General features: G+C 53.4%; 1 protein-coding gene across 12 annotated transcripts in view; it reads right to left on the bottom strand.

Annotated features, from left to right (window-relative positions):
* Window positions 1-390: 390 nt before the first annotated feature.
* Window positions 391-27,461, bottom strand: part of ATP2B2 (ATPase plasma membrane Ca2+ transporting 2) — a 300,569-nt gene continuing 273,498 nt past the window's right edge. For 8 of the 12 annotated variants that reach the window (XM_019651083.1, XM_019651090.1, XM_019651084.1 and 5 more), the window contains 9 exons: window positions 25,317-25,496; window positions 25,032-25,119; window positions 21,284-21,390; window positions 20,593-20,784; window positions 17,706-17,919; window positions 16,909-17,120; window positions 16,654-16,761; window positions 14,458-14,640; window positions 391-5,433 (listed from right to left, as the gene is read on the bottom strand). In XM_019651083.1, the coding sequence (XP_019506628.1) occupies window positions 5,122-5,433; window positions 14,458-14,640; window positions 16,654-16,761; window positions 16,909-17,120; window positions 17,706-17,919; window positions 20,593-20,784; window positions 21,284-21,390; window positions 25,032-25,119; window positions 25,317-25,496 (1,596 nt within the window). In that variant the 3' untranslated portion in view covers window positions 391-5,121. Of the gene's footprint in view, window positions 5,434-8,453; window positions 8,509-12,436; window positions 12,613-14,457; window positions 14,641-16,653; window positions 16,762-16,908; window positions 17,121-17,705; window positions 17,920-20,592; window positions 20,785-21,283; window positions 21,391-25,031; window positions 25,120-25,316; window positions 25,497-27,461 lie in introns of all 12 variants that reach the window. The other 4 variants (XM_019651088.1, XM_019651091.1, XM_019651092.1 and 1 more) reach the window with 2 other exon arrangements.

Raw genomic sequence — 27,461 nt, 5'->3', positions numbered from 1 at the left:
TTTGTCCATGTGTCCCATCGCCTCCCTCTGGTTAATAAGATCCCAAATCAGCCATTCTTAGCTTTCCCCTATTTGTGTCTCTACTCCCACACCCTCTGGCCCCTGAATCTCTTCCTCCTTAGGCCACTACCCCCAAAGTCTTGCTCTTTGGGACTGTCAACTATTCCTCATGGTAGGTTAATGACGAATGGCAAGTTAAACTTGCCTCCCTCAAATGGTGGGTGTTCAAAAGGTGTGACTTGCTGGAAGGAGAGAGACCACCCACTGAGCTGTGCACCCTTGGGCAAAGTACCTTTCCCTCCCAAGGACTCAGTTTCCCCGAGTTCCGATCCATGGAGGGTGGGGACCCAGCTGTCCTTTGGAAAAAGGCCTTGTGATGTGTACCGTGTCTGCGTTTCCACGTGTGCATTTATTGTTATTGCTCAGTATAGTGTTGAAAAGGCAGACAAATCCCATTAATTACAAAAAAAGCACAAGCCAGAGATACAGAGAAATAAAGAGTGTACAATAAGAGCACAGTCACTTCCCAGCCCCGATTGTCCCAGAGCCCCCCAGAACCCGGGCAGCTTGTGGAAACTGGAGGCGGCACCATTTCCTCGCTACTCTGTTATAAAATATGTGCACACAAGAGTTAGCAAAGTGTGGTGACCCCCAAGAGGAAAGGTCCGGAGGGAGAGCACCACAGGCATTACAAAACAGACTTAGGGGGCTGAGAAGGGCGGCCCCAAAGCAGCCTCAAATGTCTTGTTTTCAGTGGAGGGGGTGATGGCTGATGCCCAGGGCCTGGGATTCCCCTCCCCCCACTTGGGTGAATAGCGTCTCTACATCAACATCAGGAGAGTTTGCTTTGGAACTTGGAAAGGACCTGGGGATTTTCTGCTTTTGTCTGATTTAGGCCTTGGCTCCGGAAGACCCAAAAGCCTTCAAGAAATGCACGCACCCCCGATCTCCTAATGGTGGAGTCTTGGACACCATGGAAAGAGTTTTGGGTGAGAGGCATGTCACAGTGTACCCGGTTGACAGCCTCCTGTAAGTAGAGCAAGAACGGGTAGGGGGAGTCAGTGTGGCGAGGAGTACCCGGCATGAAATTGCTGCATCCCAAAGGACCTATCACATAACCACTGAGAACTTTGAATAAAGATCAAAAAAAGCAGTTCAGGAAAGGGAGACAGGAATAAACGTTTCTCTGTGAGAAATGGGAATATAGACAACTAGGCCATGCATTCTGGTGGCTCTAGGTCTGGGAGCGACCCCTTTCTCATCTGGACTAGGCAGATGAAGGGTCCACCCCAGCACAGCCAAGGTGGGTACTTCGGATCCCAAACTGAGATGGGGTTGGGGGCCTCTCCTGATGACACCCTGGTTTAGGGAACAAAAGATAGTATGGGGTGAATGCTGGGCTCCCCTTAAGATTCAGGACACACTTTTTGTTTCTCGTTACAGGACACTCTATTTGGTGACCCTGAGTGGACAGTGCTTACAATAGCAGAAAGATGTTTGCGTATAGAATGGGAAGGTGGTGGGAGGGCAGGGTTTGGAGGTCTTGGCAAAATTTTAAAGTTTACTTGGAAGAATAGATATGAGAGAATAACCAGGAAATTTTGTTAAAAAAAAAAGAGCGAAGGGTACTTATCCCACGACATAATAAAACATGATATAAAACAACGATAATTAAAATTGTGTGGCTGGTGCCAGATGAGACGCCCAGATAAGGGAACAGAAAAGACATTCCAGAAATAGACCCAAGTCTATCTCAGCTGTCAATGTGTGGTAAAGGTGACATTTCAACATGGTTGGGGGGGGGAAAGTGGCTATTCACTAACTGGGATACCCAGGATGAGACAGGTCCTGAGTCCTTGCCCCAGGGAAGTCAGTCATTGGTCTGGTCTCAGAAGCAAGATTCCCTCCCTCTTGTCAACTCTCTGCTCTGGTTGGGACGAGAGGGCAAGGGGCCATGGTGAGGAGTTGGTGGGAACCATCACGCCTGCTTCTGATTAGAGAAAGCACTGCCTGACTTGCAGGAAGGAAACTCCTCAGCTTCCGCCCTGCCTACCTCCAAAGGTGGGCGACTCTACAGCCCCAGGGGTCACTGAACCCCTTCTCCTCCCTCATCTATTGGGGGAGACAAGTTGGTGAGCTTAGACCTCAGAACTGAATCTGCTACCTTCTCTAGGAGCCCTGTCCAGAGGACAGAAAAGAAGCTAAGTGGATGGTGCAGTCCCAAACTAGAAAAAAGTATGTACTACAGAGTAAATATTTACCATGTTCTGTTTGATGTTGGTTTTTACCCTTTTTTCTTTTAAACCACAGACATTTCAGAATCTCACTGCAGGAGTAAGAAGAGTCAGCAATTGAAAGCATAATCATTGCATAGTATTAAATGAACAGAGACGGTGAGTTCTTTATTTACAATTATTGTCTAGATAAAAAAATTCATAAAAACAGATGAATGGTCATAAATTATTTACCCCCTAATGGGGTGAACTGCCAAACGTACCCCATGCTGCTAGATATAGGACACAGAGTGCAAGCTTTATGTATGTACTACAGTGAGTTTTGACAAACCAATCATTTCCTGTGTGTGTGAATGTGTGAGTGAGGGTGTGTGTGTGTGTGTGTGTGTGTGTGTGTGTGAGCATCCATCGTTCCTGACAAGAAAAGACCAACACTAAATGTGGGGCATTCTTGGTGGCTCCTTTCGCTCCCTGTTCCCCGAGCTGGGCTCCACTCAGAGAAACCCCCTCCTGTCTTCCTTGCATCCTGGCTCCAAACAAACAGGGAGCGTGGTGTGCAGCCTTCCTGGTGTCATGGAACAAAGAAGGTGAGGAGATGGAAAACCTTGAGAAAGAAAACTACAAAAAACCCCCCATGTTCCAAGGCTGCCCCATGTTTGACATGTGCAGGTCTTTCCTTTCTCAGGAGGCAGGAGAGCAGTGGGCTGGCTTTTGGTGGTGTTGTATTGGAATCCAAGAAGCACATCTGAGGGCTGGCCACCCCTTTGGGGATGCCGTTTCCTCTGCTGGGTACATTCAGAGATATTTCCCCGTGACATTCAGGTGATGCTCTCTTGCAAAGAAGGTCCTCCTACCAGGACGGTTTCGCCAGGTGGGATGGGCTGATTTGGGATCCCGAACCCTCAGGTTTCTCCACAGCCATCCGGACGCGGGCCCTCCCAGCTGACTATGGCTCTTTTCCCGAGTGGCTCTCACCTTGTGTGCGGAAGAATTCTCTGGGCCTGGAGACGGGAAGGGGCCGGGCTGACACAGGGCAACTTTGGGAAGGGTCAGTATGAGGAATGGATTTCACAAGCGAGGCGGAGAGTGTTTGGTTTTCCTCGAAGCATGGGACATCATCGATCATGGTATTCAAAATGTCTTTTGCACTGTACAAGTTTATGGAAAAAGATCGTATGCTGAAAAGTCTCAAAGCAAACTTTGTATTAAATACAAAAGTTCTTTTTATGAAAAAAGCTGATACCCACAAAGTGCTTAGCAGTTAAGAGGCTGACATACAATTAAATAAGCTCTTATTAAGTGGGATTACTAGTGCTGTAATTGTCTTGAGGGAAAAATAACCTCCTTTTCTCACCTGTGATACTGTAGGGTTTCAGAATGGCTTTCTGTCTGGGAAAGCAAGACTTGCTGTTAAAAGGCTACAGTATATATTGCGACTATAGGAAGACAATTTGGTTTAAAAATCACACTGAATACATCTCAATATACACATCATAAGGTTCGTTCGGATCTAAGTAGTGCAGAGAAAAAGGCTATTCTTCTTCAAAAATAAAAATAAAAGCAGCAAGCCATAATGATCCTCATCCAATATGCCAACAGCTCATATGCTGCAATTTATAAAGAAATAAACCTCTAAATTACTAACTAAAAAAAAAAATCAACACAATAGCATTTATAATATTGCAACACTACCTCAATCTCTGTACAGACAGTGCCAAAGAGAACCTCTTTTTGAAATGCTCTTAGTAAACCCAAGCGAGTTTCATTGAGAGAAAAGTCTTCAACCAATGCTTTGAGGTTCCTGTCATCCTTGGGCCAGGATGGCCGTTAGCACGCCAAGCCCAGGGAGCCTTCTCTCTCCTCTCCCTTTGTCTACAGAGCATGGTGTTAAAGCCCTCAGGATGGCTACTTGGTAGCATTTGGCTTCTGCCTGTGCCTCCCGTGGTAGTGACATTATTGAACGGAAATAGCAGGCGAAAATCAGGGCATGGCTATCGTAAAACATCAAGGATGCAATCGAGGGAAGTGTCTCTTGGGCTGAGCTGTTTTTATAGCATCTCAGCCACCAGTGTTCTTAAACCGTACAAATAGCCAAAGACATTATCTACAAGTTTGTAAACAAATTACATTCTTCTTTTAGGACATAAATAAGTTAAAATAGAGCAATTTAAGCGGAAACAAGGCAACATGCCGGCAAAGAAACTTTATATATCCATGTATATATATTTATATATATATATATATATATATCTACCTATCTATATGTACGTATACAGTCTTGGATAAGTATACGTTGATATAGATATAAAGAAATGGATATAACCTTGTGAGTGTCTATGAAGTTCTTCGGTTCCATTGGTGCAAATCTATTAGGCGAGTTAAGCTCTGCAATTTCAAAAAGTTGTTAAATTAACCTATACAACTGAGACCATGCTGCGCAAGCGTTTCAAAAACTCACAGACCAGTGGATTGGATAAATAGTCTCAGAAAAGAGTCTGTTTGCAGTTCCCGCCTAAGAAAACAAACAAAAAACACCCTCCCCAATCCCCCAAAACCAAACAAGGGGAGGACTGGAAGTGTACAGTACATTCATGCAGGGGACATGGCGGCCGGGTGGGTGCGTGGCTGGTCCATGTTTGGGTAGGAGCCAGGAAGGGCTTCTTCTGGGAAAACTTCTCACTCCCTGAAGCCCCCACAGGAGATCCTCCCCTTGCCTCAAAGTGAAAAAGAGTTCAAACAGCATCGCAGCCAGAAAAAGGGTCTGTTGGGTGGAAATGTTGGTTTTCTCGCCAGTATTTGGTTTCCTGTTGTTGCTCGTTGCTGCTTGGGTGAGTTGGGTGCCTGGATGGGTGGGTGCCCGGGAGGTGGGTGGTGGTGGGGTCCTCAGCTAAAGTGACGTCTCCAGGCTGTGGATGGGGCTCCCTGGACTTGAAGAGGTAGCTGATTTGCTTGTGTCCGTCGTCAGGTTGATCCCGCTGTCGATGGCGCTGTTGTTCTTGTTGAGCGAGGACGGCGGGCTCGAGTTCTGCTTGAGCGCGGCATCTTCTTCCAGGTCGGTGTCGTCAATGAGGGGGATGTGGGGCTGGGAATCTTCGATCCGGAATTCAGGATGAGCCATGAAATTATGGATGGAGGTTCGAGACTCAGGCTTTTCTAGACCTTCATAGAGAGAGCTACGGAACGCCTTCACGACGCGGATCTGCAAGGGAAGTTCAAGGGTGAGAAGCAGTGCACTGGTGTGTGTGTGTGTGTGTGTGTGTGTGTGTGTGTGAGTGTGTGTGTGTGTGTGTGTACCAAGCTCTGGGGGGCTCAGAGGAGGGGCAGGTGGGAGAGGCATTAGGCACAGCAGGTGGCTGGAATCCATAGTCCCTCAGTGTTATGAGTATGGACAGGAGGGGGAGAATGGAAGAGGAGGCTCAGGTTATATATGCATCCATGAGGTTTTTTGTATATTGCTTTGGTTTTGGTCAGAACTACAGTATCAGGACAGGAGGAATCAAGCCCCATCAAAGAGACGATGGGAAACGGTGGTCAGAGGAAGCATAGTCCACTCCGGCAGGCACCCAGACCTAGGGAGAGACTGAGCCTTGTTAACTTTAAAGCACGTTCGACCATGCAGAAGGGGAGTGGGGCCAGGTGGGAACAGAGTAGGAAGGAGGAGAGGCTATTTTTTAAAAAATTAATCTTAAAAAAAACCACACGCAGTTAAAAAACCATACCACATGGAACAGATAACATGTCACAAACAGAAAAGGAACAGAAAGGATAGACAGATGGATGAACAGGGATGAGAGGAGACACACGAGGGCCAAACAGAGAATAGGAACATCAAACCGAGGCAGCAAAGCAAATCAAAGCCAACTCAGGGCTTTCTGGGGTGCAGAGCAGAGGCAGCCAGAAAGCACAAAGGAGCCGGCGGATGGGTGACATTCGGGAGCGGGAGCATGCCACGGTGGGGGTCAGGGACCACACGGCACACACGGACAGACACACGCTACACTTGGAAGCCTGGACAATGTGAACGGAGGTTGTTTGTACCCAACGTTTCTTTCCTTCATGCATTTGGGAGGTAAACACTCGAGTATTGACTGAAAGCCCTGGCCAGTCATTGGAGTTGGCTTCAGGGTCCCTTATTTCCTGCGGGGGTATTTGATTTCTTTATTTGTGTTTTGAAAACACAAAACCAAAAAAACGAGGCCAGAATCAGATGGCCAAAACCAGCCCTGGGTGGGGTCCTAAGTGGGGTGTGGAACTGAGCTCAAAACAGCAAGTTCTTTCATTTTCTGTGTCTCAGTTGAAACCTGTGGCTCTCTGAAGAATGGGAGGAGGGTGGGACATTGTATCTTCTGGGCTAGTGGAAAGAGCACTGGACTAGGAATCAGGAAGGCCTGAGTCTGAGTCCTGGCTCTGCCACTTCTGGGTGAGCCACACTCCCTCACTGGCCACCTCTGTCCTGTCTCACAGGGTGCCGAGGAACAGGACCCTCACTTTGAAGAGAGGGCTCTCTCCTCTGTATTCCTGGGAGAGGGAGCGGTGACTGTTATCTCAAGGGGCCGACGGGACTCTGGACAAAGGCGCCGCCTCCTCTCTACCCTGCCCCAACTCAGAGCGGAGCCAGTGGTGGGGAAAACAAGGCAGTGTCAGTGCCAGCGAGGAGCAGAGGCTTAGCCGAGGTGGCCACGGTGCTGAGGGCATCCGCATGGCCTTCCCTGCAGAGCAGTGACTGCCCCACATCATAGGCTGTGAGGGGCAGAGGATAGGATGAGGCCCTCACAGTCCCAGGATTTGTGGAGCGCTCAGTAAACCCAGGGGCAGCTTGTTGGTGGGATGCAGGTGTGGAAAACCCTGTCCGCGGAAATACAGTAAAACCTTGGATTGTGAGTAACTTGGTTTGTGAGTGTTCTGCAAGACAAGCAAACATTTCAAATACATTTTAATATGGTAAACGAGCGATGTCTTGCAATACGAGTAGTCTGTTTCCGGAACAAATTATGCTCACAAACCAAGGTATTACTGTACATTTTCTTGATGACTGTGGCTGATGGTTTTAAGTGTCATAGCTCAGGGTTTATTTCACTGTTTCAGAGGGGAGTCTTTCTAAAGTACATAATATGCCTTTTAATTTAGAGCGCACAGAGGAGAACTGAACTTTGTCAAGGATCCTTGGTCTTGTATAAGATCCCAGTTTGATTTTTTTTTTTAAAGTTCTTCTTCCTCGCTGTCAGCCATCACTTACTAGTTCTGACCTTTCCTTGTCTTCTCAGAAGCATCTCTGTCCCTCTCCTGATATGCTGTGGGCTGGAGACTTCAGGGAACCCTGTCTGTTGGAATCGTGCTTTAACTAAGAGGCATCAGGTGCCAACTGAGAGCCAGCCAGACACTGTGCACTCGTGCTGGCATTCTGTGACAGCCATTGTGCTGCCCTGAGATTTCTTTCTCCTTGGATTCCCTATTTGTGACTCTGTAGAAATTATTAAATATTCTGGCCTCCTGATAAGTGGGCCATTACACCCTTGATTAAGTGAAAATAACAACAAAAAGGTGTTGTGGGCCTCAGTTTTCTTATCTGTAAAACAGGAATACTAATTATCACGGTAGCTGTTCATCCTAGTGCCCAGTGTGTTCTGAGGCTGCACTGCAAAAAGATGCCAGCCGGAGTGCCTGGTGGAGGAGGAGGGATGGTGGCAGGACCCTGTTGTGTGACTGACAACGCAGGGGGGACGACACACAATGAGATGCAGGCCCCTCGCCCTCCCCCTGGCATGGAGACGACAGGAAAAATGAACTGCTCTGGACAAGACTGTAGGGACAAGACTTTTCGGGACACCCCGCCACGGCCATCTCAAGTCTCCACTTCGGTTCTCTGCGCGGCTGAAACGGAAAAAATACGGGAAGAAAAAAAAGCTCTTCCATCTCCCCTCCCTGCCTACCCTGAAGCGGGGATCTGTGGCTCTAGCTGCTTTGGGCATGGGGGTGAGAGGAAAGAAGGGGAAGGCCCCACCTGTGGGGTTTCAGGCATTTTGGTTTCATCAGCACACAGGGAATGGGAGGCCAATGCCCGTGGTCGGAGGGCCCTGAGGAAACGCAGAGGCCCAGGTCTGGGATGGTTCGGGGGAGCGGGGGGGTTCGACATACTCGAATGTTTACCCGGCTTCAAGGAAGCCAAGAGTCTGGGATTGATTCACATTCATTTCAGGCTCAAGGTTAAAGACTCACAACCTCTTTTAATTTCACTCTCTCTTGCTGAACTCTGTGTCCAGGGTTCTCTAGCCCTCTAGGGAAACAAACACATGGAATATTCAGAAAGCAGAGAGGTCTAGGGTCCCCCCCCAGAAGCAAGCCATTTTCTCACCAACCCAAGGCTGCACTAAACTAGTTACCAACACACTAGCGAGTGGTCCAGCTTTCCTTCCTTTCCTTCCTCCTCCCCCTAAGCGACGCGCTCTTCGCCCTAGCAGTCCTCAGAACCAGGGGTCTGAAGGGGAAGTGCGGGTAGGAGAGGCCCTATCCAGCAGGTGGCATCCAGCACGTGGTCGGTCCTGGAGAGCAGGCGTCTGGTGCTCGTGGCCTGGGTGCTTGGAAGGAGCAGGACCTTTACTGATGAACACAAGGCCTGAATGCTAAGTACAAAGATGGCTTGAGATAGGTTAGGAATTTGAGGAGATTAAGGAAGAGGGGCTGTGGAACAAGGCCGCTTGGCCTTGGATCAAAGAGCTGAATGCTGCTTTTGTCGTTGACCACCAGTGGGAAGGCACCCTTCTCCCCGTCCCTGCCAGGCGAGTGGAGATTCAAGCAGAGAAACAGCTTCCCTGGCCTGTGGGCCCCAGAGGGTTGGCTCCTTTTCAATGGATGAGGATGAGTGGGTGCACTGGTTCCGGAGTGAAAATCCAACCTCTGTGGGATCCAGGTCTGTGGGTTTGTCTGGGAAGTGGTGTGGGGTGGTGGGGAAAATGGGGGGCTTTGTGGTCAGACTTCTTGCCACTCACTTGCTGTGTGATCTTGGCCAAGTGAGATCACTTCTCTGAGCCTCAGTGTCTTTCTCAGTTAAATGGATGCACTGGTAGGTCCTCCCTCCTTCTATTTCAGTTGTGAGGCATATGTGAAGTGAAGGATGTGGGGAACTGCTTGGGAAGATGTTGAGTGAGGCTCAAGTATAAGGCATTAAGGGTGTGTTATTAAGTTTCTAGAGGAAAAAGCGAACTCATTTTTAAGTAAGTCAGAAGAGGAAAGCAAGAAAGTGGACAAGAGTTCCCCCCACAAACATTCCAGACGCCAGTCTGACCGGACTGTCCTATCACCGCATTCAACTGTCTACCTGGGGTCCTCGATCTTCCAGTGGTGCTGGGGGAGGGATGTGTAACCTGGTGCCGAGTTCCTCACCCCAATGTCAGAAGTTGGTCCAAGCACACACTGCCCTGCCTCCAGCCTTTGTGGCCTACTCTTGATAACCCCGGGGACAGCAGTCTGGCTCCTTCCGGGGCACACAGACTGAGCATACACGTGGCCACCCTCCTCTGCTGGAGGCTTCCCAGGAAGAAGACCCTGCTCAGAGGAGGCGGGGGTGGGGGTGGGGCAGCCTACCGTTTCATCCCTCCCCTGCTCTTTCTGGCCACCTGCTTCACACCTCCCTGTGGGAAGAAAGCCTTTTGGCTTCTGAAGGGACCCTGCCTGGTATCTAGAGGGCCCTCAGAGTCCTTGGAGGCTGGAGAAGGCGACACTGTTATAGAAACTATTCAAGCAAAGGAGGAACTAGGGGATATTTATGTAGATAGAGTTCACATTGTAATGGTGTTGACCAAAATGTGTGTGTTGAAACCACAGAGGTTGTGACCCCTTTTGGTACCGGTACTCTTGGGCAGGGGGATGGTCATGCCCAAAAAAGGGTCCAAGAAGGGACCCAGAATTACAGGCTAGATTCTATAATAGAGGGTCAGAATGCAAGATTCTAAAGGAGGCATGTTTCTTGGGGGAGAGACAGGGTGGGGGTTGGGTGAGGGAGTTGTGCCTGACAAGTCATCTGAGAGAATGAGGGGTCATGGGCAAGGCCTATAGGCTCCTTTTCTAAAGCTGTTTTCAAGCTGGGGTCACCATGGGATAAAGGGGATAAATCTGGCCTGGAAGGAAATTGGCTTAGAGGCAGAAAGTGAAGGGTGTGCAGAAACAGATATTTCTCTAAAGAAGAGTTGCTAAGAACTGATTGTCCTAGGCCTGGCCTTATTGAATGGTTTTATAAATGACAGAAGAAATGATGAGAATTCAGTTTCCAAGGTGTGAGATGACTGACCGCTTTCTTTTGGACTGTGCAAGCTAAGATGAGGGGCTAAGCCAAGGGAAGGCTTCCAAAGGCTGTGAGGCAGGAATACCAGATCAGCTCTTTTGTGGCCAATGCGAAGCGCCACACTTCAAGAGGGAGGCGGAACCAAGATGGGACAAAGGACTGAGCAGGCGCCCAGAAGCCAGACTTCTGGCAGTCAGACCCAGCGAGAAGGAGGCAGGCGTCACTAGCAGTGGTGGCAGGAACTAAAAGAAAGGCAGTCTTTCCCAAGTGGCTCCCTAGGCCAGAACATTTTTGAAATCTGAATTGCAAGACAGGTGGTGGCACTGAGTGAGGCCAGAGCCAAGCTGATCAGAGTAGGCCAGCTGGGTGAGGGGCTCACCCCAAGGTGAGGGCTCTCTGGTGTGGAGGGGGAAAGGATGGAACCAAAGTGTTTCCTACCCTGAGAAAGTGTAGCAGTGATTCCCTAGTGATACCACCTCATAGAAATGTGATTTGGACACCATGTGCTCAAATATGCCTGCACTTCACCTTGGCTGGTCTGGCCTCCCCATCACTGTGTTTTTGTGCTAATGAATGAACGAGGAGGGGCTTTCTCTCCTTTTCTGCAGCCTTCCTGTCATCTTGCATACCTGGCAGGATGGCATCCACCGAAAGGTCGTGGGACATGAGCATCTGCCATCAGCAGGCTCTCTGTGGCCTGTGCCTCCTGCCGGGGGGCCCAGATAGCATAGTTCCCACCCAGCACACAGGGCTGGGGATGTGTGTGGTCAGTATTCTGTGTTTGGATGGGGGGTAGAGGCACCTTATAAAGTATCAAGAGACGAGGCCTGGAGCCTATTCCTCGTCAAAGACGTCCAAGCGCTAGCTAAGTGAACAAATGGTGGTGATGTGAGAAAACCAGAGTACGGCTCCCTTGAAGTTTGGGAGGGGCTGACTGGAGACAAGGTAAGGGAGGCAGGAGGTAAACAGAGACTTCTTATTCTCTCTGGGGACTGAAGCCATAGGGGTTCAGAAAGATCTAGACAGGACCAGAGATGAGAGGCCCGGGTCAGAAGTGGTGGTGTGAGATGAGCGCGACCGGAGGAAGATGCTAGAGGGAGTCAGACTCCCAGGCACAATTTTAGACCAGACCTATCAGGGCCTTCCGGCACCCAGCCGCAACATGAGGCTTGGCCCACAATTTTCTACCCGAGGTCAAGCCGAATGGGTCAGGGGCCTTGTTCGTTCCGGGAAGGGGCCAGACCTTCAGCGTGCATGGAAAAGTATGTGTAAGGCAGCTGATGACATTAGGTATGCAAGCGGAGAGGGCACAGAGTTATGAACCACTGTGCATGGGGCCTCCAGGCCGTGATCTCCTTGGTAGCCTGGGACCCCCGACGGACTGTGATCTCTGACCTACAGTGACCCCTCTCCTGGCTGGACCCCACTGTGACTGACTTTGACCTCTGAGGGCCTTGACTCACGATAACCCTTTGCCTGACTTTGACTGCAGGCTGTTACCTCCTGGCCAACTCTGACCCTTGTCCTCACAGGCCAGGCTTTTCCTGAGTCGGACCCTAGACTGATTGGGACACCCCATGCCCCGCCGGCTGACTGTTCCCCTTGGCTGCTGTGACCTTGTAGTGGACTGGGACATTTGATCACTGAAACCTCCTTTGACTGACCCAGAGTTTTTGACCACTTGTGACCTTCATGACCCTCTGACTGACTAGGTTGTAACCCCTGACCCTGACCCCAGCTGACCCTGTCCCACCAAGTGACTGACACTCTGTGACTGGCTATGATCTCCTGAACAACTGTGGCCCCTCAGCCCCCTGGGCCTAACCATGGCTGGCTGCCCCCCATGTCCTTGGAGCCCCGGCCCCTGCCCGCCTGCCCGCCCGGCGCTGGTGTTGGTGGCGCCCGAGGCGGTAAGGATTCACACTCACGCCCAGCTGCAGCAGGAGGAAGGCTGGTCGGAGAGGAAAGAGCATTGGACAACGACACGCGACTAGGGCTAGAGAGATTGGCTACGTCCTGGCTCTGGCTGGTGACGGAGGACTGTCTCCGCAGGGCCCCCTGAAAGGAGGCCCCGCTCTTGAAAGTATTGACTACTTCAATCTGCAACGGAGGAGAGAACGAGACAAGTTGCGAGAAGAACGAACACAACAGGTACACGACTGACAGGCGCAATGCCACGAGAAAGCCGCAGCCACGGCAACAATGACAACATCACTGAAATCAAAACAAAAAATACCAGACACACTCCAAGGCTCTGAAAGATGTCTGCTCAGGCTCCGGGCCCATCTGGAGGCCCCGGAGTCCCAGGGAGGACACAGGAGCCCAGCCTGTGTCCTGCTCTAGTGGCTCAGGGGCCAACGGGCTGGGTTGGGGGCTGAGGGTGATTAAACATGGTATTTGGAGGCAAGTGGGGGTGTGCTTTGCCCCCCTTGGGGCCAGGCATGGAGCCAGAGTGCTATGGTGGGGGGTCTGGGGTGGACAGACCTTGGCCCAAATCCCAGCTCTGCCACTTAAGAGCTAGGTGACCTTGGGTGAGTCACCTCTCTGAGTGTAGTTTCTTGTTTCTCAGAAGGGACAATGCCACCTACCTGGCAGGGATATCTGTGAGTGGCAAACCACCTGGCCCACCTTAGTGTTCCGTAAGAGCCAGGCTGGATAGGCACTCATGCCCACTCAAGAAACCACAGTCCCGGTGTCCTCCTGCAACCTGCAGACTCCTGAAAGGCTTTGTGGCCAGATGGCGACAGCACCAAGGCTGTGTGCACTGACAGCTGCCCCTGGAGGGCTGGGTGCGAGGGCTTTTGCTGGCGGGGGAGAGCCCAGGCTGCATCAGGTGGCTCGTGGTCTGAAACCTGCCTCTGTCCCCTACCCCAACTCTCAGAAAGGGTGTCTCCTGAACCTCAGTCACCCCTAAAACTGGAGGGGGCATACCTACTTCTCAGAGGGCTGTGAAGGCCAATGAGATGATGTTTGGGACAGGGCACTATGGGTGTGAAGCAGCCCAGGTGATCTACTGTTTATTCTGTTTGCTAAATGAAGAGCAAAGCCACTGGGCAGGACAGAGGAGGGATCTCTGCAACACTTCTCAGAGTGTGAGGGGCTGGGGCGGCTATGAACTTGCCAGATGCAGCTCTCCCAGGTGGTCTTGGTAAGGGACCAGTCCTCTCTTAGCTTCATAGTCCCCGCTGCTCCTTGTCTCATGGGGCTGTGAAAGCATGCTATGACCAGGCACAGGGGCTGGCTCCTGTGAGAGCCTGTGGCCTGTGTGTGGGCTGCACGGTTGCAGCATGTGGCATGTAGCAGCTAGGCAGCCTCTGTCCTGGGGAAGAAACCTGCGTCTGGCTGGACATGCAGCCCGCAGGAGTGCTCTGCAGGTGTGTTGTGTGCACGGGTGTGTCTGTGCGCATGGGGAAAACTGAGCTTTGCTCCCCAGAGCTGCCTCGAAACCCGGTGAAGCCCTGTGTGGAGGAAGAGAACATGCGCGCGTGTGTAGAAGCCACCATGATCCCTGGGCCCAGGAGAATCTGGGGCCAACCCTGGCCTGTAGATGCCGTCCTGGCCTGATGCAGACTAGTCTCCAGCTTGGCGGTGCCCTTCCTGGTAGCTGCCCTGCAGCCCTGAAATCAGTCTCCCCAGCCGCCTGGCTAGAGCCCTTCAGGCACCTCAGCCCTCAGGGTCATCCCCTCCCCTGCTCTCAGGGGCAAGTCCCTGGGAACCCCAGTCTGATGGCTCGCTGGCTGAGAGGGTGAGGTAGAATGTTCCTGAAGAGGTGGCTGTTTCTTTAGCAGCCACGGGCGAGTGCGTGTGAGGAACGTGACTGGTGAGATGGTGAGAGCGGGTCTGGACCCTGGCCTCTGCGGCCCTGGGGGGTGACAGGGAGCACGCATATCTCCATCACCCACCGGCCTGGCCAGGCGTGGGCCCAGCCCTGGGAGCCTCCTGTACCTGGGTTTGGATTCGATTTAGGCCCCGGAACCACAGGATCTGGCCCCGCCGCAGCTCTCGCTCGGCGTGGTCTATCTCCTCCACATCCTCGTTGAGCTCCTCCTCTGGGATCTCCTCCTTCTGCGTGAGCCTGCCCGCCTCCTTGAGGAACTTGAGCCTGCTGGTTGGGATGGTGGCGATGACCTGCAGAGGACCCAGCCAACGTCAGGGCCATGGGCGCAGCCCCCCAGTCAGCCTCCTTCCCCCCGTGCCACCCTCCCTGTTCTCTCACCCTCCCTCTCCCACTTACCTGATCACATGTTCAACTCACTACTTAACTCATCTCACCCATTTCTCGATTCAACCTTTAAATCTCTTATTGATTTGCTTTTTAATTCACTCACTCATCCAGAGTCAGGAGGACACAATGGAAAATCTTGGCCTTTAGGAGTTGGACCGATGTGAATACCCGCCAGACCTTACTGGTCCTGTGACCCTGGGCAAGTCATTTAACCTCTCTGAGCTCTGGTTTTCCCATCTGGAGAGCTGAGGGCAATGCTCAGGGCTGGATTGTTAAGCGACATGGTGTGTCTAAGTTGCTGTGCGCAGGCCTGGCCCGCGGCTGGCCCGCAGGCCTCTGGGCTGATTCCTCCTGAGGTCACTGGGTCCTGGATACCCAGTGTGAGCAACAGGGGCTCAGGGCCTGGGTGCCCTAAGGGAATGGCTGCCTTCCCAGCAAGGGAAGGCAATATGGGGAAAGGGACACGCCTTCATTCTTACTCTTCCCCCAAAGGGCTTGTCCATGGGGCTGAGGCCTGAGGGGCAGGCCCTATGGGGAAGCTGAGGTGGTGGAGGTCAGAGGCCCCTTATGTCTCCTGCAGGGACAGACAGGGGTTGGCCTGGACACTCAGCCTCAGGGTTCTCTGAGAGTTTAAGGTGGGTATTGCCTGCTGGCGTCATCCTTAGGCATTAGAAGCCGGCTTCCCCAGACACCGAGAGCTCCCAGAGCATGTGAGCCCAGTGAAGTAAAGACGGCCTGGCCCCGAGGTTATCCAGGGAATGGGGCTGCTAAGTCAAATCTAGTTTATCAACTCTCCAAAGAAGTTTCTTTTGAAATGACACTAAACTTTCTTCTTTATCTTTTAGTTGATTTCTGCCACTAGAATGTCCCACTCAAGCCTGAGAACAGCTTGGAGGCAAGAACATTGTCTCAGGTCTGTTGGGGCCCCACTGCCTGGATGACGTAGCATCTTGGGGATAAAGCTCCTTTGGCCCAGGATCATAGCACCTTTGAAATTTATGGAAGAGGACTACCTTTTGAGGAAGGGGTCCACACCCTGCCTGCATCTGGGACGGGGCACATCTCACAAGCACCACCACACCCTGGCCAGGTGCCTTTGAGCTGCAAGTTGTAAGCACTGTGATGGCGTGTGTGATGGTGTGTGTGTGTGTGTGTGTGTGTGTGTGTGTGTGTGTGAGATGGTGTGTGTGTGCACATGCACACATGTGTGTGCACTTTTGGAACTTGGGCAAAAGTAGAAAAGGGAACTGGTGAGAGAATGTTCTGGGGTCACAACTGGAAGAGCCCCTACAGAGCATCCAGCTCAGGGGTCCCCAAAGCCAGAAGGATCTCAGACAGCCACAGACAGAGCACCGAGTAGCTCTGCGGTGCGGTGGAGCTCACCCTTCTTACACTCCCTCAGGGCCCTCTAAAGGAGCCTCTGCTTGGTGTCTTGCCACTTACTAACCTCCCTTTGTAACAACTAGCCAGCTTCAGGCTCTGAGCCTTGGCAGGGCCATGATATCCCGTTAGAGTTTAATAACATTGTTTTCATTACATTATTTTTTTTGTTAGCTTCTATTTATGACAAGCGATATCAATTTTCCACTCGTGTTAATAATATAAAGTTGTCTTTTGAAATAAATTTCAGTTAAAAAAACTGATGTGATTAAAAGAAAATGTTAAGTAACTAACAGGATCAGTGTACCTAAATATAAGGTAAAAATCACTGCTATGGTACCCAAACGACCAGCATCGGGGACCTACGTCAACTCCCATTGCTCAGATGCCCAGAGATGAGGAAGGCCTTGTCTGGGGACAGACAGCGAGTCTCTGGCAGAGCTGGCACCCATTCCTGGGGCTCCTGGATTCCCCGGCCAGTGTTCTTTCCCTCCCCCCACTGAGAGGCAAGCTCCTGCAACCCATCCCGAACTTACCTGGCCCCAGACGAGCTCTCCTAACCCGATGAATATGCACCACAACCACTGGTCCAGCTGCAGTGGAGCGCAGCTAAATGGCTTACCCCCAAACTGCACGATCACTATCTGGAGGTCAAGGGAACAGAGAGGCAGAGACAGAGAGACAGACACCATCAGGGCCCAGCTTGCAGGCCTGGGCTCTCGGGGCACTGCGGCTGGGCTCCGGCTGCCCACTGCCCACCCAGACCTAGGTTAGGGCGGTGGCCTGGCTACCTGGATGGCAAAGGTGCCCAGCACGATGGTGCAGAAGATGGGGTTCCGGAAGATGCCATCAAAGACGTTGCGCTCGCCATGGATCTTGCGGGCGTTGATCTCGTTGAAGAGCTGCATCATGACGAAGGTGTTGAAGATGATGGTGTAGTGCTCGGAGGGTGGCGAGTGCAGGGGCGCGTTCCTCCCACTGTCGATCTGGAACATCTTCTCTCCTGCCGAGCCGAGAGTGAGGGGCGGGGCTGTGGGCTGTGGTGGGCGGCGAGGCCGGGCCTGCGCTGGGGCAGGGGGGCTTGGGGGGGTTGGGTCTTCGTGCTTGGTGCCATTGTCATGTGGGGTGGTGGCAAAAGTGCCTGTCTCATGGAGTGGCTGGCAGCATAAATGGAAGTGCCGTGGAAATGGTTGGTGGGTGAGCAGGTGTGTGGCACTTCCTTGAGGAAGCCTCACCGAAGACACCTTCCATGGGGCAAGGACAAAGTGTGGGAATGGGTCAGAGAAGGGGCCAGTCCCTTCCCCCAAGAGCCTCAGGCTCCTGTGGGGCTGGGGTGAGGGGCATTCATGGGCGCCTGGGCACTGCCTTGCACCGTGTGTACTCAGGGTTCGGAGCTGTTATCAGTGGAAGAAGCCCTGGCTTTGGGGTTGGCCAGAACCGGGACAGGGCTGGGCTCTGCCCACGTCTTGCTGTGTGATCTTGAGCAGCTAACTTCACCTCTCTGGGCCTCCACAACCCATTGGCAAACAGAAAGGTGGATGTGAATCCAGAATGCTGAGTCTGGGCCAAGGTGTCCCGGGGGACTCACCCACAAAGAGCAGTGTGAAGATGAGTGTGAGCTGGTAGACAGCGTGGCCCAGGATGTTCTTCATCATGGTCCGCGAGATGAGCGGCTTGTTGCGGCCGTACGGCTTCCTCAAAAGCAGGCTCTCGGTGGGCGGCTCGGTGGCCAGAGCCAGTGAGGCAAATGTGTCCATGATGAGGTTCACCCAGAGCATCTGCACGGCCTTCAAAGGGGAGTCCTAGGGAAAGCAACCGCAGAGAGAGCCGTCACAGGGGAGGCCAGCCCCACCCGCTGCTGTTAAGTGCCCGCAGGCATGCGTGTCTGCGCTGGGGTCTCAGCAGCTTTCTGCTGGAAACTTGATTCTCTCTGCCCAGGGGGTCTGGCCTTGGCTGGCCTGTCCCCTGTGTCCCTGAGCAGGCACAGAGCAGGTTCACTGAGGCTTTCCTTGGAGAACAGCTCAGACCTGCCCACCTGGGCCATTTTCTTCTCCAAGGAGAAAATTGAGCCTCCGGGACTGATGGCCACCCGCTCTCTGTCCTCCAGTAAATTTCGCCACATCCCTGCCACTTCCCCTCCTCCCCTCCAGGCATCTCGCCTTCAGGCTAAGCAAGACCTCCCCAACCATCTCCAACACAGACAACACCCCCACTCTCCGTCGCCTCCCTCTGCCCCCTCCATGCTGCCTCTCTCCCCTCAGTTATCAATGGCTCCAGTCTCTCCCATCCCACCTACAATGCCATGACCCCGTCCCCTTTTCACTACCACTCAAGTTCTCTTTACCTCTTATTCCACTTTAACATAAGCAATTATTGTGTGTGCATATGATTTTAAAAGTAACGTATTTTCATGGTAGAAAATTTGGGCAAGTGAAGGATAGCAGAAGCTAAAACTCACGAATGACTGCACCACTCATAGGTTTCCACTGTCTACAGCCTGGTGTGGATCCTTCCACACCTCTCTGCCTGAGACTGGGGTCACATATTCATACTGTTCTGTGTGCAACCAGGTCTACACTGCCCAAAGTTACAGAATCCATTTGTCCCCCTCTGTCCTCACACCCCTGCGTGCCTTGTTCCTGACAGCCAGATTCTGGCCCCCAAAATGCCTTTCTATTATACAAGATCACTAGCACCTTACTTGTTACAGTCACGGAATATATTTTCCAGCCCCATCTCAGTGACGTCGCTGTCAGGTTTGGCCACTGACTCCCCCTTGCGCCCCGACCCCACTCTCCTGGTCTTCCTCCTCCTCTCTGAATGTTTCCCTTCCTTCCCCGTTTCCCTCAGGGCCCCCCTTTCCCTGCCTCTGAAATCTGTGCTCCCTGTGGCCCCTTCCTGGGCCCTGCTCTCTTTCCACACCTGTGCCCTGGCTGCAGGGGCCCACCTCTCTCCAACATCACCCTCTTTCCAGCTCAGGCCTCTCCTTGTGGCTTTAGCCCCATCAACTGGTGTAACGGCTCCTCCAGGAAGACCACAGATCCTGTAAGTCCAACAGCCCAAACCGAGCTGTTTCTCACCTCTGTGCTCTCCATGTACCTCCCGAGGCCCCCTCTGCCTCCATCCCATCCATTCACTCACCTCCTAGATGTTTATCATAGCCCTCCCTCCTGGCCACTTCTCCCACCTCTGCCCTGGCTGACGCATGCTCCCATGCCCGTCAGCTTCCTCCTGCCTATACGCCTTCTCCGATCACATGCCTCTCGGGGTCAGGCTCCCTCCTCCCCCGCCCCCACCTTCTCACTAAGGCCTCCATGGCCCTGCCACCAGCTCAATCTAAGACCTCGGGCAAACTGATAGTCTTCTCGGAACCTCAGTTTCCCCATCTGGCATCAGTTGGTCTCAAGAAGCCTCATATGAGTTGCCGTAACGTGGGAGTGTCCCCTAAACCACCACTAGAGGGAGCTTCTCATCCACAGACCAGGAGAGAAGGCTCTTGAAAGTCAAAGGGACCCCTTCAGCCACCCCCAGGGATCTGACTCTCAGGGCTGGGGTAGTAGGTGCTGCCATGTGTATCCCCAAGGGCTCAGAATGAAATAGAGGGGAGCAACATTCCCCGGGCCACACAGCTCTTTGGGGGTAATGCTGGTCTCGGGGCCTCTGGTGGTTTCTATGGTGAGGAGCTTGTCTGCCCACGTGGCTGCTAGGAGGGGCCAGGCCTCGGAATACCCTTGTTGCCTCCCCAGGCCAGGCTGGTCAGCCCCTGTGGGAGCAGGAAGCTGTGGGAGCAATGGACAGGTGACCGGCCTGTCCACACTCTGAGCCGCAGTGCCTGCCTCTGTAAAATGGGGATCATCACCATCCCCACTGCATGGAGCCGCATGAGGAAGTGGGGAGCTGCAGACGACGGGGCCTGCAGTTGGCTTCCCTGGGTTCAGGACCCAGGCTGAGATCCTGACAGACAACTGCCTCTCTCAGTGACGGAGCCTCCAACCCCTTCCAGCTGCCCCCAGCTAGCCTCAAGAACCCAGGCCAACAGGCCTTTCCAGACGCACTCCTTGTCAGAACTAAGGTCCCCTAGGCCCCACCGGCTCCTTGTCCCCATCCAGCTGCCTGATGCCCCTTGGGCCCTGCCTTGCCTCTGTTTCCTTCTAGCCCTTTATTTGGCCAGGAGCCCTGGCTTCCCTGGAGGATCACTCCTCGCATCTCCTGGAGCAAGGGCAGACTTGTGCCTGGGTCAGGCCGATGTGGAAATGAGGCCCGACGTCTCCCACTTGCCGGGTGACCTTGGGCAAACCCTGCCACATCTCTGGTCCTCATTTCTTCTGCTCCATGGTGCTGGCGACGGTCCCTGAGGTCTGTGATGCAGTTCCTGGTCCTCAGCAGACACTCCACTGATGGGTGGGACAACCTGGGATGCCCTCCCCCAGGCTTTGGCATGCCTGGCCCTGCCTGCCCCACCTCAGAGGACCCACCTGTGTGATGCAGGCACCCGTGAAGGCCACGATCACGGCCACCACATTGACTGTCAGCTGGAACTGCAGGAACTTGGAGATGCTGTCATAGACATTGCGGCCCCACATCACTGCCTTGACGATGCTGCTGAAGTTGTCATCTGTCAGGATGATGTCTGAGGCTTCCTTGGCCACATCTGTGCCTGCAATACCCTATGGGGGTGGGGACAGGAGCCTGGGTGGGGCGACCGGGGAGGCAAGCAGCTCTAGCAATGCTGTCCTCACCCCCTACACGTCCCCCCACATACACACACTTAACTGCCAGCATAGCTAGACCACACAGGACATGTGCACATGTGCACACAGGTTGTATTGCACACACACACACATGCATATACACACGCCTACTTCTGAAAGGTCCAGCCCCCTGAGGCCAGCCCTCTGCCTTCAGAAAGCCTCTCCCTGGCCCCTGGCCCCTACTCCACTCCCCCACCCCAGACCCATCAGTGTAGGGAGAGGGCTGCCCTTCCACGGAGACCCTGGGGGCTAGGCTGAGCCTTGAGAGCGCTGGGCACATAGGGGACATTGGGTGGGCTGAGTGAACTGGAGGCCCTGAACCGCCAGCTCGAGGCTGCGTCATTCATGTCCCCCAACTCCCTGCCCACAAGCTCCGGCCAGACGTTGCCCTAGGACCCCTGCAAGCTGCTCCTACCATGGCGAAGCCCACGTCTGCTTTCTTGAGTGCAGGACCGTCGTTGGTGCCATCCCCTGTCACCGCTACCACCTGCCGCTGCTCGGTGTGTGTGCTGTCGATGATGCCTGTGGGACGGGGGACTGTGCTTAGGGCCCTGGGTGCTCCGTGGGTCAGGGGCAGCCCAGCCAGTCCTGATCCTGGAGGACCCTGGGCTGCACGGCCTCGTCTATGGCTCCTACCCTGCCGCCCCTGTCCCTTATGGCTCTCCCCAGCTCCAGGCTCACCCCTAGCTCCCAGCACCCACAGGGGACGTCAGGCACCTTAGCCCAGTGCTGGCTTGCAGCCTTCCATGGTCTGGGCCTGCTCGCCTCTCCAGCACCCTTCCTTCTCTCTGCAGCCCATGGCCACATCAGCAGCCACCCTGGCCAGAATCGCCTCCCCTCTGCTGACACTCCACAGGCCCCTCTGTTCTCCAGAGGCCAGGGTTTTGCTAGCGGTCTACCATGTGCTCACCCAGAACCTTCTCTGGGAGGTCCAGTCAAACATTCATCCTCAAGAAAATCCTCAACAAATAACAGAATGAACGGATGACATGTGGCCCCTGTCATTGAACTGGAAAAAGGTGGGCGAAAGATGTCATCATTGGGCATGCATAGAGTTTGTCGGCCCCTGAGCATGGGCAGGACAGAAATTTGAGTGTCAACATTGACATGTCCCTCTCTCATTCCTCACATGAAATGCATCACCGAGGCCTATGTGGATCCTGGCTCTGAAATTCCATTGGAATCCTTCCACTTCTCTCTGTCCCCATAAAGGCCCCTGTCACTAACTCCAGGCTCCCCCTCCAATTGGCATAGTAGCCCCAGGGGCTTTCCAACACCTGAGTGTGAACCTGTCCCACCAGCACCAGGTGAAAGTTGTTCGCTCACTGCCCACTTGGCTTCAGGGTGACATCTGCGTTCTTAGCTCCTCTCACGGAGTCCTCCATGTTCAGAATTTGCCTATTCCCTGATCTTTTCTTCTCTCACTCCCCATACCCATCCTGGCCATCCCTAATCTGGAGTTGACTACAGGAATGACTCTTAGTCCTGCAGAGCTGGCTCTGCTTGACCCTATCTTTGTGCAGGCTGTTCCCTGGGCCAGCTGTCTCTGTCACCCACCTGTAGTCTCAGCTTGGAGGCCACTCTCCCTTGGAAGACCTTGTGACCCCTGGAGGACCCCCACCTGCCCTAATCAGCTCCCTTCCACCTGTGTGTCCCCTGTCCTGCGCTTGGCAAACAGCAGCAGCCTGTGGAATGAGGAATGAGTTCCCTAACTTGGGGCGCTGTAGCCCCCACCCCAGCTCTTTGCAACGGTCAAAGTTCCACCTGCTTCAAGGCCCAGCTCCAAGGCATGTGCTCCAAGAGTCATCCCAGCTGCTCCTCCGAGCTGATTCCGCTGCCTAGGACTATCTAGGCATGTGAGGCCTTCATCCCCATCGGTTCCCTCGGCCTGCCTGGGTACTCCTCCAAGGCAGGGAGGGAGCCAATTTTTTTTCTGTGGCTCCCCAGGCTGGCACCAGCTTTTTCACAGCCCTCTTACTACTCCAAGTAGAGGGGGCAGCTGGGAGAACACCTTCCGCCAGACCCGTCTGCCACCTCCAGTGCTGGCATGACCCTGCTGTGCATAGTCACCAGGGTGCCTCCTTCGGCCACCTCCTATGGTCACATCCCTGTCCTGTCTCTGGACCTCTGAGCAGCTGTTCACGCTGTGGGCCACCCCTTCCTCCTCCCCAGGCTTCTTTCCTTGTCTTCCTGGGCACCACTGCTCCTGGCTGTCCTCCCACCCACTGGCTGCCACTCCCTAGTCTCTGCTGACAGGTCTCAGCCTCTGTCCATCGCTCAGGTAGGAGGGCCCTGGGTTCAGCCGGCTCCCCTGCTCTTCAGCTCGGCATACCCCACTTGCGTCTTTGTCTCTGGCCAGCTCTGTCTCCTGAGCCCTGACTCCATGGCTGTCCAGCTCTCTTCTGGACATCTCCACTTGGATGTCAGGGGGACTCCAGCTCAGCCAGTCATAAACTGAGTGTGTCAGTGTCCCCTCAAATTTTCCCCTTCTCTCGCAAGTCTTAACACCCACTCTAGCATGCTGGCACACAGCAGGCTCTCAAACAGGTGCAGATTGACGGAATCCTGGGTCCCCCAGCTCCCTCATGCCTCCACCACATCCAGAGTCGCTGGGCCCAGGCCCTTCTACCACCTAAATAGTTCTCAGGCCTGCTGACTTCCAGTCCACCTGGACGGTCACCACCCTGGTCCAGGTGTCACCTCTCACAGCGGTACAATCCTGGTAGTCCCTCTGCTTCCATGCCATTGTCCACACAGCAGGGAGTGAGCTTCCTAAGACAGTATTTCTCCCTTCAAGGCCTCCCACACACCCCACCCTGGGCTGACAGGGCAGGTCACTGGCTTGGCGTGCAAGGTCCTGCATGATCTGATGCTGGCGCCTCCTTCTCGAGTCTCCCTCCCTTTCTTGAGCCAATTGAACTTCTTTCCAGTCCTTGAAGGTGTCCCTGGGCTTTCAGAGCGCAGTTCCCTGCCCTGCCTGAAACATAGTCCTTTCTCCTGGGTCCCCATCCACCTTCCACGGCCTGTGATCTGACACCAGCAAGAGGTTACCCCGATTACTCTTCCCTTCCACCAGTGCGGCCTTTAGCTCTATGTAGGGAAGCCGGCTGGAGGGAACCTGGACCATGAATTCCAAGAGGGAAGGACCACGTCTGCCAAGAGCAGGGCCTGATATATAGCAGGTTCTCAATAAACATTTATCAGGACAATGAGTGAATGAATTAATGAGTGACCTGATAAAAAATGGGGATAGATTGGGACCTCCTGCTTGGATATCTGGGGTTCTGGGTTTCTGTTCCCAGGCCAGGTCTGCCTCTGTTAATGTCCTTGGGCAGCACCTTTGGGGGAGAAATCCAAGATGCCCTAGGGATGACCCCAGCCAGAAACCTTCCCTGTATGGCCATCTTACAGATGGGAAAATTGAGTCCCAGAGGGGGAGGGACTTGCCCAAGGCCACAAATTATGTCAGTGGCAGAATCAGGACTTGAAACCCAGGGCTGTGTGACTCTGAAAGTGCATCTAGCATCTGGCCACCTGGATGGGCTCAGCAAGGGGTGTGCCCCTCACTGGAGGGAGACAGGGAAGTAGAAGGATGCAGGTTGTTGGCTTCATCTCTCAGGGTGCTATTCCCAGGATAGCCCATCCTTGACATCCTGGTTACAGATGCTGGTTAGGGGCCTCAGAGGTAAAGCAGACCACAGGTCTCGAAATCTCAAGCTCTGGGGCCAGAAAGAACATAAAGACATGAAATGGGCTGAGTGTCAGACAATAAGGAGTGGTGAAGGCTGTGTCAAACATGAGAGAGCAAGGTCTGTATAAAGTGTTCCAAATTCAACATAAAAAAAGGCATTGTAAGACCCAAATAAAACACAGCTGTGGGCCCCTTTCAGCTCTCAGGCCATGAGTTTTGGCCCCTAGATAGGCAGTCGCATTGCTTCCTACAGGAGCTTCCTACAGAGAGAAGATTCATAACCTCCTCATCTCACTATCCTCTTAGGAGGCCTCCACGGCTGTAAAGGGGATGAGAGAAGGGTGTCCCAGGTGTGGGGAGCCCCAGGCAAAAGCCCTTTTCATCCTGGAAAGAAGCTGCAGATGCCAGAAAACAAAGGCCTGGAGAGGCGCGGCAGCTGGGCCTCAGCATAGCCTGGCCGCCCGAGGCTTACCTTTGACCAGGGTGTGCTTGTCCGTGGGGGAGGAGCGGGCCAGCACTCGCAGCTTTGGCCAGATCTTGTCGATTCGTTCCTGCTCAATCTGGAGAGGGATGTGGGAGGGGGTGGGTTGGTGAGGTTGGGGAGAGAAACTGAGGCCCGGAGAAAGGAGGGGACTTGCTTAGAGTCACTGGGCTCTTGGCACACTGGCTGGCTTCTGTACAATCATGCAGCTCCCGTGCCTCCCGGCCCCCCATCCGAGCTCGTCCCTCTAAAGACCCTTCGCTCTGGGCCACGTACCTCCCCCTTCTCATTGCGGATCCTCCGGTTGAACTCCTTGCCCTCAAGGCACAGGAAGTCCTCCCCAGGGTGGATGATGCCACACTTGATGGCGATGGCCCGGGCTGTGTTGATATTGTCACCGGTGACCATGCGGACCGTGATGCCTGCCCGCTGGCACTTTCGGATGGCTTCTGGGACCTGGATGGGAGGGCAGGGGCCATAGGGGTGGAGCCACCTTGGGCAGGCACTCCCTGCCTTTATGGATGCAACAGTAAGCCCTGCTCACAGGCAGGTCCACCGAAGGGGCCCTGATGACCAAGAGATACTGATGGCACATGGACCACCTCCTCCTGTCCTGTGCCCATGGCAGGCATTGTTAATTGATCACAGCACCCTCTGATTAAATACTCGTGTGGTCTCAGAATTCTCCTCTGCAGAGTCCCAGGCAGCTGCCACCTATCAACTGTGATAGCCCATCCTAGGATGAAACCCATGGCTATCCTAACCTGGACAAAGACTTTGAGGAACACCCCAATAAATACCCCCTCAGATCTGACCCCCTTCAATCTACTATTGAAGAGGATGTTGTCTCTGCTTTATCCACATGCACACTTTCTGAAAACTCAAGGATAAGTACATTCATGTATTTTCAGGATTTTTTTTTTGGGTGGGACATTGCATTTAGGATCATTTTATTTACAGACTGTGACATTGGCTTAAAATAAATGCAAATGATTATGCTTCATATAAAATATGACATTTCCCTGCGAGAATAAGAACTGCCTCCTGCCCTCTCTGTCATGAGAGACTGATGTCTGGGCCAATCAGAAGCCGACAAGGTCCTTTCCCCTAACCCTGACCCCCACCGCAACTCCCACCCCTATGTAGTGCTGTGGATTTCCCCGGCAATTAGGATATAAAACCAGCCTGGAACTGCCGGGGCCCTTTATACACAACACTGGTCAACTGAACAAGATTCTTACCCACAGGCACTGAGAAATAATAAAATAAGGCAATATTTGCTGCAAAACATTTTTGAGTGGGAGAGGACATGTCAAGGACAGAAAACCCTGTGGTATTTTAGCACTGTGGTACTAAAATACCAAAGCACTTTAGACTCTCAGGCCTGAAGGGACAGAGTCCTATTCCCCATTCCTCCTGTACATCTTGGTGCCTGGGAGCTGTTTCCACCCCAGAAGTGTCGCAGGGAACTAAGAGTGTCAAGACTGTTTTGGGCTAAAATGTGTCTGCCTGCCTCACCCCCTACTGATACACTGAAATCCTCACCCCCAGGACTTCAGAATGTGACCTTACTCGGAGACAGGGTCTTGAGGTAATCAAGTTAAGATGAGATCACTAGGGTGGGCCCTCATCCCGTGTGACTGGTGTCCTCATAAAGGGGAAATTTGGACATAGACGTGCACACAGCGAGAAGGCATAGGTAGAATAGGGGTGATGCTGCTTCACACCAAGGAGTGCGGAAGACAGACAGCTGAGCGCCGGCAGCAGACAAGCGGCCTGGAGCAGATCCTCCCCTCATAGCCTCAGAGGGAGCCAGCCCTGCCGACGCCTTGATCCTGAACTGAGATAATGCAGTTCTGCTGTTTGAGCCACTCGGTTTGCTGTACTTTGTTACAGCAGTCCTAGCAAATACGAAGAGTTAGAATGTTGGTCCCAAACCTGACTGTTGACAACTCCTGCCCCTTGGTCCCCTTTCTGCCCTGAGGAGTTTAAGAAGAAAGAAGTATCTGGTCACTGTGCACCCCATCCACACCGCCTGCTGCTCCTTCAGCCCAGAGCACCATCATCTCAAGCCAGGGTCACTGCGCACGCAGCCCCTCCCCAGTCTCTCTGCCGTTGACCTTGCCCCTCTTACTTATTCCCCCTACCCTGACCATCAGCGACCCGCCTGAAGCTCAGCCTGTGGTGTCACCCTCCTTCCGGGACTCCACCCGGCCGCCTGTAGAGAAAATCCAGAGTCCTGAGCACAGCCATCTTGGGGTGGAATGCGGAATGAGTGCCACAGAGGTGGAGTCCAGGTCAAGGTAAGGAAGCCTCTCTAGCCACCAGAGACCAGCTCTGTGGTGTGAGGTAGTGATCTCCCTGCCGTAGAAGGACTAGAGCAGGTGAGCTGATCATGGCCTCTTCTGCATGTATTTCCAG

Source organism: Hipposideros armiger, unplaced genomic scaffold, assembly GCF_001890085.2.
Source record: "Hipposideros armiger isolate ML-2016 unplaced genomic scaffold, ASM189008v1 scaffold_152, whole genome shotgun sequence".
Taxonomy (NCBI): Eukaryota; Metazoa; Chordata; class Mammalia; order Chiroptera; family Hipposideridae; genus Hipposideros; species Hipposideros armiger.
The sequence above is the reverse complement of the archived record's forward strand: the minus strand, read 5'-3'. Positions and strand labels throughout refer to the sequence as shown.